Source organism: Eurosta solidaginis, chromosome 5, assembly GCF_040869045.1.
Source record: "Eurosta solidaginis isolate ZX-2024a chromosome 5, ASM4086904v1, whole genome shotgun sequence".
Lineage (NCBI taxonomy): Eukaryota > Metazoa > Arthropoda > Insecta > Diptera > Tephritidae > Eurosta > Eurosta solidaginis.
In genome coordinates, this window is record NC_090323.1 from 87,737,342 (window position 1) to 87,750,856 (window position 13,515).

At 34.7% G+C, this 13,515-nt stretch overlaps 1 protein-coding gene across 1 annotated transcript in view; it reads left to right on the forward strand.

The window, feature by feature from the left end:
* Window positions 1–13,515, forward strand: part of TfAP-2 (transcription factor AP-2) — an 859,649-nt gene that overhangs the window by 682,675 nt on the left and 163,459 nt on the right. Inside the window, exon 4 of the mRNA XM_067792408.1 lies at window positions 8,901–9,108. Within this exon, the coding sequence (XP_067648509.1) occupies window positions 8,901–9,108 (208 nt within the window). The remainder of the gene's footprint in view (window positions 1–8,900; window positions 9,109–13,515) is intronic.

The following is a 13,515-nucleotide window of genomic DNA, read 5'->3' on the forward strand; positions in this document are numbered from 1 at the left end:
TGAGTGTTGACATAATTACTTATATACTGTAAAAATATTAAATTTTTTGTTAAAATTTTAATTAAAAATTTTTTTAAATTTTTTTGTTGTTGGGCCAATATTTTGAATTTATGTGTTGATATTTATTGAGCTTTACGGCCGATTTCAAATTATAAAGCAAAACGCAAAGTTTTCCTTTTTCTCCTATGCATTTCGGAATTATTTTGCACCTTCTTCAGGGCGCCTTTTTTATTTGACAAAACATAAAACAAATACAAAATATTCAACAATTTCACATTAAAATTTCACTTACATTTCACAACATTAAATTATAATATATAAATAAACAACATTGAAAACAATTCACAATTTATTAATAATAACTTCCGACTATTTCCGTGCGCATACATGTTTATCCTCCGAAATCGCTGTTGAATAAGCGCAATTTATGTTGTGCACATCTTCTTTAAAATTGACAGCATCTTTTATTCGTTGTTGTATCCTCAGTCCTTCCAGTGTCAGTCGGGTTTTTGTTCTTCTTTCTACGTCTAGTATTCGTACATTTGTAAAGTCCGCTGAATGTTTGTTGTTTGTAAGGTGGTCAGCTAAAGCTGTATTCGTTTTGTTATTTCTCGCGTCTGCTTTGTGCTTATTGACTCGAATTCCCAATGCACGTTTTGTTGTACCATTTATATTTTGTTGCAGTTTTCGCCAACTTTACCATTGCATTTTATTTCGTACATGACATTGTGTTGTTTTTCTTTGTCTATGTTGTCTTTTGCTTGTGTAAATATTTTATTTAGGGTACATTGCGGTTTGTATGCAAAGCTTGTGTTGTTGTTGTTGTTTTTCATAATTTTTTTAATGTTTTGTTGTCCGTTAAGCCGGGTATATATGTGACTCCTGTGTACACTTTATTTTCCCGTTCTTGGTTTTTTCCATAGTCCTGTGCTCCCATTTGCATAAATAAAACTTGTTGATAAAGGGTTCCATCGTACATAAAGTAATTCTTGCCGCGTAGGTAAAACTAAAGTTTTTGAAACTAAGGTCTGGTTAGTGTTGTGTGTTCCTCTAATGTTTTCCAATTTTGCATAATGGTGTGGATTACTAATTGTGTGGGTATATTGGTAAAGAGAGATCATCAAACGATACCAGGATTTCGTCATCTTCTATCTCTATATTTCTTAATTTTTCTTTCACTTGGAACGCATTTTGGACTTTATAGCTTTTTGATACGATTTCTTTCAGTGTGTAGCCTATGTATTTCGAAAGGTTGTAACAAGGTACGTTGACGGACGACGATATCGGACGAAGGGGCGTGTTTTCTTTATGTATCTTTGGGAGGCTAAGAAGTCTAGGTGCTACTGCCGCAGTGCACGCGAGTTGTGTCTTCTGTTTGAGGTTTATGTTCTTTTGTTTATAGATATCGTTCACGATGTTATTGTTTTTCCTTTGTAACCGATGTGTTGGATCCATCCGTATGGTTTTGTAAGTTACCTTATCGTTTAGTAGCTCTTTCATTTTTTGTTTGTAGTCTGTCTTGTACATCATTACTGTTTTGTTTCCCTTATCAGCATTAGTAACTACTATAGAGTCTTTGTGTTGTTTCAAGAATTCTTTTGTGATCTTAAACCATTTTATTATAATTTTCACCTTTGGGCCGTTCTCTATTTTATTTTTAAAGGTGTTGATCTTGGTAGCAAACTTACATCTGATGGTGTTCTTTTGTCTATCATCATCCATCGCCTGTTTCAAAATGTTTCTCTAGTAACACGTAGGGCGAATTTTTTCCCCATCGAGAGTACCTACCGGCACTCTTCGGGTACGTCAATATTTGAGCCGTTTATTTTGAAAGTGGCATAAGTCATTTTATGTCGTTTAGGTTCAGTGATAATTTGTTTGTATCTCTCCTCGCCTCCAGTTTGTTAGAGTCCAATATCCAAAAGATGCAATTCTTATTATTATTTTATAATTGTAGAACCATCTATATATGCGTTCGTTCAAAAATAACAATGCATTTAAGACCACGAGTTGGAAATGACTTATGCAACTTTCAAAATAAACGGCTCATTTGTTAGATTAATAAACCAATCCTCGTTGGTTCTTATCCAATATTTTTGTACACATCTACTGATTTGTGATATTAGTTTTTTGTCTAGGTTTTTTCCCGTGGCAGTTATCGTGGTTTTTTATAACATTTTGTGGTGTTCTATTATTTGCTTAAATTCATATTCTTCAATTTTTTAAATAAGGTATTTTTAATATGTGTGATAGCGTTTTTTTTGGAGCTTAAGTTGTATGTTGGCTTCTTTTATCTCTACGTTCAAAATTTTTGTCAAGAATTGGAGTTCTAACTTACCCAACTCATTTTTGGTGGTGTCTAGTTTGAAGCAATGTATTAATTTGCTTGTTTTACCTTTTAGATGTGGAGGTGTAATTCCATAATCTTTGTAGTTCAGTAAAAACTTGAGTCGTTGTTGTTGTTTTGCAAGTTTTTTGTGGAAGTTATTGTATTGTTTTATCATGTAGCAGGTGTCCGTGTCATATTTTAAAGTGATATGTCTAAAGAAATGTTTCATTGTGTATCGCTTACGTTGTTTTTTGTCAAAGTATTTTGTTTCGGTTTAGCTCTCCAATGTTGTAATTTTTGTTGATTTTTTTGTTGCTGGGCCAATATTTTGAATTTATGTGTTGATATTTATTGAGCTTTACGGCCGATTTCAAATTATAAGGCAAAACGCTAAGTTTTCCTTTTTTCCTATGCATTTCGGTGATATTTTGCACCTTCTTCAGGGAGCCTAGTTTATTTGGCAAAACATTAAACAATTACAAAATATTCAACAATTTCACAGTAGAATTTCATTTACATACATATAACATTAAGTTATAACATATAAACAAACAACATTGAAAACAATTCACAATTTATTTATAATAACTTCCGACTATTTTCGAGCGCATACATGTTTATCCTCCGAAACCGCTGTTGAATAAGCGCATTTTATGTTGTCCACATCTTCTTTAAATTATTCATTGTTGTATCCTCAGTCCTTCCAGTGTCACTCGGGTTTTTGTTCTTCTTTCTACGTCTAGTATTCGTACATTTGTAAAGTCCGCTGAATATTTGTTGTTCGTAAGGTGGTCAGCTAAAGCCTGTATTCGTTTTGTTATTCCTCGCGTCTGCTTTGTGCTCATTGACACGAATTCCCATACACGTTTTGTTGTACTAATGTTTATTTTGTTTTCGCCAACTTTCCCATTGCATTTTATTTCGTACTAGCTTATGCGCGTGGGTTTTACCCCACGTTTCTATAACAATATGCAAGCTACGCGTAACTGGCCATGGGTAAAACATGAGTTGGTAAGATTGACTTCTGCTACAGCTAATGACTGCTGTTGTATGATATAATCATATATGTAACAGGATTCCCCTCGCGTAGGTGAGGTTGACAATTGTGTTGGAGAAGCTCTGAGGCTATAAAGGTTTGTATTGCGCTCATCTATCCCTTGATTCGCAGCTAATTATCGTCATTGAGCTTCATTGATAGGGATAGGAAATTTGAGGCATTTAAAATTGTAAAGACAAATCTATCGGTATCAATGGAACGCTTGGTTTTAAACTTTTTTGTTTTTGAAAATTTCCGATAAAATGAATTGCTTCAATAACATTCGTAAAAGTTGTGTGATAAAGCGTGGAGGAATAAGCGAGTGGTAATAAGCGTGTGGGAATAATCGTGGAGAATCGAAATAACGAAGCATAAATATTATGATATAATGGGCCCTTTTTTAAGGATCAATCGATGAGCAGAAATTTCTGATGGCCATTCTCAAAGCCATTTATAGTTTGTAAAGATAGATTCAATATTTGGAAGAAACATTAGCTATTAAAGCTCCAGGTGATGTCATAATTTCTCAAAAACTTGCAGGAAAAGAAATCAAATCTGTTAGTAAAGAAATAGGAATTAATTTCAAGAAGTTGTTTAGAAAAAACTGCTGCTGAAGTGTTTCCGCCAAAATGCCCTCTCATATTTCTAAAGAGTGTACATTTTTGGACGTAAAGGCGTCTATAGACGAAAAAGCACGCATTAACTTCAACTGCGGCTGTTCCAGCAAGTAACAGGAAAGCGCCACCTTTGGGATGATCATTACACCTTACATTCTTAAGTGTTCAGTCTAAAACTTGCAGCGACTGTTTATGAGTCATGGTGCATACATCGCACACCCTCACTTTGATCTGACCGCTTGCTTATGTTGCTATGACGGTGTATCAGATGTTTGCAGATAGTGGTCATTTAAATGCGTTCTTGTACGTCCACCACACAAAGGGTATCCACGGTATCTGAGAAAGCGACTGCCATAGTGATTTCTCTTTTTGCTCTTATATTAATTAATATCAAATTAAACAGAAATATTTCTTTCTGTTCCTCCAGGCGTAGTTTTTAAGGTAGCCATAGTTCTGAAAGTCCCATTTTTCTTGTTTTTTTTTTTCAATTCCATAAATTACTGGTGCTTAACGTCATACATATATCTCCTTACCAATTTTCATTATTCCATTTGTATGGTAGGTGCCACCCTCTTTTTTTATATTGAAGTTATATTTAGCCTATGACAATCTTTGGAAGTTTTCTAGTGAGTGATTCAAATTTAGTTGTGATAGGCCGATCCGTTTAGGGCGCAACCCGATTTATACCTACATGCAAGCATTAATAATTTATCTTGGATGGAAGATGTGGATATAGCGAAGTTAACAAAAAATTTTAACGGCGGAAGATTATTAAACATCCAAACGGAATAACAGCCAAACAACTCTGTACTCAAACTTTAGCTGTTATAATAACCTAAGTCTGTACGGCAGCCATAGTTCTGCAAAATACCGTTTGTAGGGAAGGTGCAACGCCCTCTTTTACCCAAATCCACATTTTACTGGGGTTGTTAGGACTTAATGTCATATAGCTCCTTACCAATTTTCGTTATCCTACCATTACTACATCCAGAGATATGCAGTATGATAAACTCTATTTATATGGGATGTGCCACGCCCCCTTCTCCCCCACCCCACATTTTCTTGGGGCTGTTAGGTATTGACCTCATATAACTCCTTACTGAATTTCAATGTTCTAGTATGAATACATTCAGAGTTGTGTAGTATCAAATATTAATTTTGCATGGGAGGTGCCAAGCCCCTTTTATATATCGATATTATTTTTAGCCTATGACCATCCTTGAAAGGTTTCTAGTGGGTTGTGCAAATTTGGTTGTGAGCAGTCGATCCGTTTAGGACGCCACTCGATCTATACCTACATACATACATACATACATAATTTTAATTTTATATATATAGATATGACATTGTATTGCTGTTCTTTGTCTAGTTTGTCTTTTGTTTGTATAAATGTTTTATTTAGGGTACAGTGCGGTTTGTATGCAAAGCTTGTATGGTTGTTGTTGTTCATAATTTTGTTTACTGTCAGAAGTCACATATATAACCGGCTTAAATCAAACTGATTACCCATGCCTCGGCGGTGCTGCTTTTATACTCTTCGGTTTCCTCGTTCGCATACTTCTAGGCGTTTCGCCTTCTAGAATTTACTATTTGTTTACCAGCCATAAACTCACCAGCTATAAACTAAAGATGCACGTTTGTAGCTTCTCTTATGCACATGAATATGTGAGTGATACTCCGACCGATGATTGCATACTTTTGTGAGCATCTCAGATATATGCATGTGTTTGTGCATATCTCTCCGCTTCTTGTATGTACACATGTGTAGACATAATGATTGATTTGTTTATGTAGATACAATCTACTGCTTAGTATCGGCTTAGAGATGATAGTATGCCTTAGTGTTGCTAATATTTGTCACAATATTTATAATTGAATTGTAATACCTGGTTTTGTACTCTTAAAAGATCTCATTATTTTAATATACTAATGTGATTAAATAAATACATTACAATACAATATCTAGCTATTGATAATGCTTCAGTATTCAACTTTGTCAACAAATACTGAAACTTTTCTATATTTGCTAAACTTGATTTGGTAGGAACAATTACCTCAAACAAATCGCGAAAGTGTATCCAGTTTATATACGTTCCATCAAGCTCTGGCATTTGTGTACGCGGCAGCCTGACTCTTTGTTGGCTGCTATTCCAATGCAACGTTGTTGAAGCAGCGTTTATGTCACTGCATGGAGACGACAACCGCTCAACTAAAGTACCCAAAGTATTCTTATGATCTACCAGCGTCTGAATTGCACTGGATACATTACTGACCTGCTCGCTTTGATTTTGAATATCTCTTACTGTGCTCTCAAGTTGCTCTTCACGAGTTCGAGCCGACAATATAGCCTTAATTGCAAAATATTTATTTCCTATTTCACTAAGATAATCTTCTTCCATAACCATGTTGTCTGAACTTGTAAGAGTGTATGTATTGCTTTGTACTTATCGTATTCCCGAACTATTGATTCCAAATTCTTTACTCTGACCTTGATATCGTCAACTGAATTATTAGCGTTTTGACAATAAGAAAAATTCGTGTGATATAACCCTTTAAGGGTTGACGTTTTTGTTTCAATTCATCCATTGTTAATAGATAATTACTAGTCTTTTTACATACATTTTCTATTTATTGTCTGATCTATCAGCGCTTGAATTGCACTGGATACATTACCGACCTGCTCGCTTTGATTTTAAATATCTCTTACTGTGCTCTCAAGTTGCTCTTCACGAGTTCGAGCAGACAATATAGCCATAATTGCAAAATATTTATCTCCTATTTCACTACGATAATCTTCCTCCATAACCACGTTGTCTGAACTTGTAAAAGTGTATATATTGCTTTGTACTTCTCGTATTCCCGAACTATTGATTCCAAATTCTTTACTCTGACCTTGATATCGTCAACTGAATTATTAGCGTTTTGACAATAAGAAAAATTCGTGTGATATAACCCTTTAAGGGTTAACGTTTTTGTTTCAGTTCATCCATTGTTAATAGATAATTACTAGTCTTTTTACATCCATTTTTTATACTCTGCGTTCTTTGCACACAGAATATATTAACTTTGATTGGATAACGGTTGGTTGTACAGGTATAAAGGAATGGAATGGATTTTCATCAGTATCGAAAAAAAAAATTGATTGAGCCATGTCCGTCCGTCCGTTATCACGATAACTTGAGTAAATATTGAGATATCTTCACCAAATTTGCTACACTAGCTTATCTGGGCCCAGAATATATTTGAAAATGAGCGAAATCGGATGATAACCACGCCCACTGTTTATATATATAGAATTTTGGAAAACACAAAAAACCCGATATTTTAGTAAAGAATACACCTAGATTGTTGAAATTTGACTTGTGGACTGACATTGAGACTCTTGATAAAAATTTGGAAACAATTTTTATAATGGGCTTGGCACCGCCCACTTCTGATAAATTTACGAAGTCGGTTAAGGACCACGCCCACTTTTATATAAAAGATTTTTAAAAGGGTCGTGTACGAATAAAATAAGCTATATCTTTGCAAAAAAGAGCTTTATATCAATGTTATTTCATTTCCCAAGTTGATTTATAACAACAAATAGGAAAACTTCTAATTAAAAAAAATGGGCAGCGCACCTTTTATGACTATTTTCTATGTTTCGGGAGCCATAACTCGAAGAAAAATTAACGGATCGTAATAAAATTAGGTACACAAGTTTTCCCTACAGCAGGAAATATTTATAGGGAAATGGACGAGATCGGTTAAGACCACGCCCAATTTTATATAAAAGATTTTTAAAAGGGTCGTATGCGAAAATAATAAGCTAGATCTTAGCGAAAAGAGCCTTGTGCAAATAGAATTTTACTTTCTACATTGAGTTATAACATTAAATTGGAAAACACTAAAAGTTTTGAAAATGGGTGTGGCACCGCCCCTTTTATGCAATAACTCGAAGAAAAATTAACGGATCGTAATAAAATTGGGTACACAAATTTTCCCTACAGCAGGAAATATTTCTAGGAAAATAGGACGAGATCAGTTATAGACCACGCCCACTTTTATATAAAAATTTTTGAAAGGGTCGTAGACTAGAATAATAAGCTATAACTATGCAAAAAATAGTTTTGAATCAATGATATTTCACTTATCAAGTTTTATTGTAAGAGGAAATGAGAAGCCTTTTTTTAAAGAGGCGGTGCCACGTGTTATGTAGAAAAATTATTTATCTGAAATGAAATGTACAATTGTAGCTCACGCTGAGTATATAATGTTCGGTTCACCCGAACTTAGACACTTTTACTTGTCATTTCTTGTCTTATTGTTTGTTGGCGGCCACCGTGGTGTGATGGTAGCGTGCTCCGCCTACCACAACTATGCCCTGGGTTCTCACCCCGTGCAAAGCAACATAAAAATTTTAGAAATAAGGATTTTCAGTTTGAAGAAATTTTTTCTAAGCGGGGTCGCCCCTCGGCAGTGTTTGGCAAGCGCTCCGAGTGTATTTCTGCTATGAAAAGCTCTCAGTGAAAAATCATCTGTCTTGCAGATGCCGTTCGGAGTCGTCATAAAACATATAGGTCCCGTCTGGCCAATTTGTAGGGAAAATCAGGAGGAGCGCGACGCAAATTGTAAGAGAATATCGACCTTAAATCTCTTCGGAGGTTATCGGGCCTTTCATTTATTTTATTTAATTTATTTACTTCATCAATTAGTATCAGTTGATGCGCCTTTTTATCGTAGTCAGTGCTGTCAAAGAGTTTTTCTTTATAATATTTGTTATGCTGCGTTCTTACCCGCAATATTTTGTATGCTTATTTTTTTCGTTGTTCTTTCGTGCCTTCCTTTGTCATTAGCGACGAGAAATTTTTCAATGTATTTATCAAACCATTTAGTGCGTAATTTAAAGAAAATCTATTAATCTATTTATTTTAAGGCGCAGCTCTCCCATGGTTTTCCATATACAGATAGAAGGGCTGAATATGGCAGCACAATATCAGGTGGAGTCACACATGGCGGACGTCTTGCTCACGAACATGATCCCTTGGCCTTACATCAAGCACTTCAAAATGCGGTCGATGATGTTCAAAATCCCGGCATTGATGACAATGTTGCTTTTATGTCAGATCTACCTCTAATTAAAAGTAAGTTAAATGCATGTATTCGATGGCTGTTCCTTTTCGCCCTCAAATTTGTATACCGCAATTTCCAGATTTTTTGTTTTGTTTTAATTATAACTTTCATGAAAATGAAAAGGCGTATTAAGCTTGGTCCGAAAATCAAAATTGGCAAATATTGTTGCCTAAAAAACTCGTCATGATCGGGCATGTATCAAATATATATCCAGGGACGGAAAATAATAATTATTTTTTTTTTTCGGAGTCGAAAAAGTCCTGGTCAAAAAATTGTCCTAGGTGAAAATGTTTGAGTTCCCAGGTATCCCTATAGCAATATCATGTCGAATAATGCATCCTTTTTATTTTTCGAACTTTTTCCATAAAAGTCCACATATATACAAATAAAATCTGTATTTTTATTTTTTTAGTCCGATAGAACTAGTTAAACTCGGACTTTTAAAAATAAAAGTCCGGAAATAAAAGTTAAATCCGGACTTTTATTTTTTAAGGCCAAAATAAAAGTCCGGCTTGATAACAAAGGAACGGCTTATCCGAATTAAAAAAATTGTTTGTTTCGGATAAGCCGTTTCTTTGTTATCAAGCGGGACTTTTATTTTGGCCTTAAAAAATAAAAGTCCGGATTTAACTTTTATTTCCGGACTTTCATTTTTAAAAGTCGGAGTTTAACTAGTTCTATCGGACTCAAAAAATAACAATCCGAAAATAATTTATATCTTGATCCAAATATATTAAAAGTCCAAAATTAATAGTTTTGCTAGGAATTATATTATAAAAGGAATAACAGTTTCGGCCCCTGTATATATCCAATACAATCCAGATAAGAGGGTTTTTATTATTTCTACCTCATTTAAACAGCTTCAAGTTTCACTCAATGCTTACGGATATGTCATACAGAGTTGGCTAAATAAATCGTGAAGACCGGTCGTATATAAGCTAGAAGTTCCAAAGCTTCACCACATGCTTTAGTACATGGGTTAAATTTTCTGAAGTGTATCAGAATTGGCGATGGTGGATTTTTTTTTTGGTTTAACATCTGGGCAGTTCACAAGGTTTCCTATTCGCCAAATGTGGCATGCTTTAATCAAATTTAACATTGAAACCATGGAAATAACTAAAATCATAAAATTTTACATGAATACGACACTGTTGTGAATTACCCAACTTTTTAGTTGATATAAATAATTCAAGTTTCCAAATAAATAAAAAAAACTGTGTTGATGATTTTTTGAAATTCGAGTTTTTTCAAAGTTACAGGACTTTTAGCTTTTCTTAACATTTTAGACTTAATAACTTCTGATGGCGTGTCCGATTTTTCTAATTTTACACACTTTTTAGTGGCCTCTTTTTCGTTCTCCATCCATCTTAAATCAGCCAAAAGAGAATATAAATATATATAATTTTTCCCATGTCTTTAAAATGGACCCAATGCATAAATTGATAGTTAACACTTAAAAATTATATTAAAATTTCAAGTGATTGCTTTCAAAATAGCGTTCACTGGTTTAATGCAAACGGTCCAATATTTTTAGCAATTTTTTGGTTTTAATTGCAATATTTTAACTGTTCAGAAATAACGTCATTTTATGTAAACATTCATTTTCTTCTGTACGCCTTTAAATGTTCTCAATTCCTATCAAACAGCAGACGTTTTTCTGCTCTTACTTCATCTTTTAAAGGACCGGACCTATTTTGGTAAAATTTTATGTGTGTTCAAGAGGGTTCGAGGATGCTTTAAACTCACAGTTTGGTCCGCTTTATTTCTTATCTTTCAGGAGCCGGCCTATTCAGGAAAAAAACTTATGGTGCGATTTCTGTGGAATTTTGTTCAGAGGTACTTCATTGACTTCGTTATTATTTGAAAAACTTTTCTTTCCGGGAATTTGACCAGAGATCGGTGCGATTTGCTTGAAATTCGGTACAGGGGTACCTCTTTGACCAAGTTAATAATTGAAAAAGTCTTCATATCGGGAAGTAAACCAGGGCCGACCTATTCTTAAAGAATGGTGCGATTTGTTGAAATTTGGTACAGACGTATTTCCTTGACTAGGTTATTATTTGAGGAAATTTTCTTTCCCGGAAGTGGACCAGGAATTGACCTCTACCAATAAATCTATTTTGTAGTGATTGAATTCGATACAAAGGTTTGACCAAGTACATATTTGAGAAGCTTTTCTTTCGGGAAAGTGGACCAGGGCCTGACATATTGTACTAAATCCAATTTATTGGACGATTTGTTTGAGACTTGGTAAACGAATGCAAACTCTGTCTGTGACATTATAACTCAAGATCGGATGGAGAGTAGCTACATACATCGCAGGGAAGAATATTATTAGTTTATAAAAACAAAGATAATAAAATCGTTTGGTCAAATCAATCAGGTTTTCCAGATATGAGGTACTTTCGGTGATAGAAATAAAGGGAGTGGGGGAGGAAGAGGGAGTGGTAGGGGAGAATGACTGGTAGTGGTAGTAAAAGTATGGGCTTGTTATAAGGTAGTATATACATATGTGTCTAAATCGATTATTATATGTCATTACGCACTACCGTTATCCAATTATAGTTATAATACCCTTATTTACATGTACACGTTGCTTATGAAAACAATTAAATTTTCAATGGCGTTGGTTGTGTTCGTTTGCACCAGTGGTATCGCTGAATTTATCATGTTGCCGAATCCAGACGAGCTTTGATATGATCGAAGTTATCTATTCTCTATTTCTCAAGTAAAGCACGGTATCCAGAGAACAAGAAAAAGCTATAGAAATTTTCGTTTGCCCTTGTAAGCCATATTTAGAAATTTTAATTCTTTTCAAATTTCAAATTTTAATTCTTTTCAAATTATTATTATTTTCTTTATTAAATTGCTTTCAAGATCTGTGTTACAGCTCAGTCCTGTAAGAATTTTCTGATGAAATTTCTTCGACCCGTCAACAAAACCCCAGCGAGTTAGAATATACACGCGGTAGGTATGCCTGTCGTAAGAGGCGACTAAAATACCAAATAGATTCAAGGTGTTGGGTAGCGCAACCCTTTCAGGTTGCCAGCGCAGTATATAGCTTCTCCAAACCCAATTGTCAACCTCACCTAACTGTGGCGAATCCTGTTTCATTAACAGCCGAGGCTACCCCGAACTCCTCATGAATCTAGGGGCGGGAGGCATAACAAATTTTTCCCGAGATGTTCGGGCTTGGTACCGGAACGAACCGAATCTCCATCCGGCAAAGGACCATCAACATCGATAACACTCCCCAAGGCCTTCAGGGAGTGCCCTTATCGCTACAACAACAACCCGTCAACAAATGACCAAGAAATCAATGCAGCCTTAAATTGATATACCTAGAACGCATTTCAAAAGCAGCTTTGTAAAAAAACTGAGTAATAAAAAGAAAAATACTTAGATATTTTCAAATAAAAGATCAGGTTTTGCCTTACAAGGGGAAGAGAAAACAAATTCCTTAGCGCTTTCTTATTATTTGGGTACGGCGCTTTAAGAAGAAATGTTTGAGATTTGATGTTAACTATCAGCTTGAGTTGTAATATGAACCAAACCTAAATGTTTATTGGGTATCAAGGGACCAAAATATGTGTGAGTGTTGTGCAAGTACTAAATAAAACATCATATAAAATGCACACGAATCGTCACCATTGCTGCTGCCGCCGCCTGTGGTTTCTTCATTAGAAAATGCTACAAATCTTTAAATCATGATCGAGGGATGCTTACATATGTATGTATATACATGAAACTGTACATATTGTTTATGGGTACGTTTCTATAAACCCGAATTAAATATTTGGGGCGTTTGTTTAAGTATAATTATGCCAATTAGGAATGTGCGAAGATCGGTAGGGATTCTGTTACATAATACTTTTGAAATATGATGCATAGATTGAATCCCACTATACCAGATGTGTTTTAGATTTCCTCCTTCCTATAAACATAAAGACAAATGTAGCAGTCAATCTCAAAGTAAAAAAGCATTAATTTGCAATGCTTTAGTTTTTATTTTTCCTTTCCAATACTTATGTATAGTGTAAAAAATTTGAACAGCTTAATAGTAGCGTTAATTCATGCTCACTACACAACAAATGGGATCAACTCTCAACTTTAAAAGCAGTACTTTTACACGGCGATGACTATAGTTTTTGTTAGTTCCTTTTGGCTAGTTCTCAACCGGTTCATATTCGTATTATTACGTTTTACGATCCGTGACCGAAACTGATTTTTTAAATCACAATAGCTCTAAGATGGTGGATCAGATTACTTACATACATACATGTGACTTAGCTGCAACTCGTTAGATCCCTAACTTATTATCAGAGCTGGTCAACCCCTTTACACTTATAGCACTTTTGTATTGGTTTTGCCCTGAATCATACTCACAGATACAAATTTACACTTCAGATTAAAAAAAT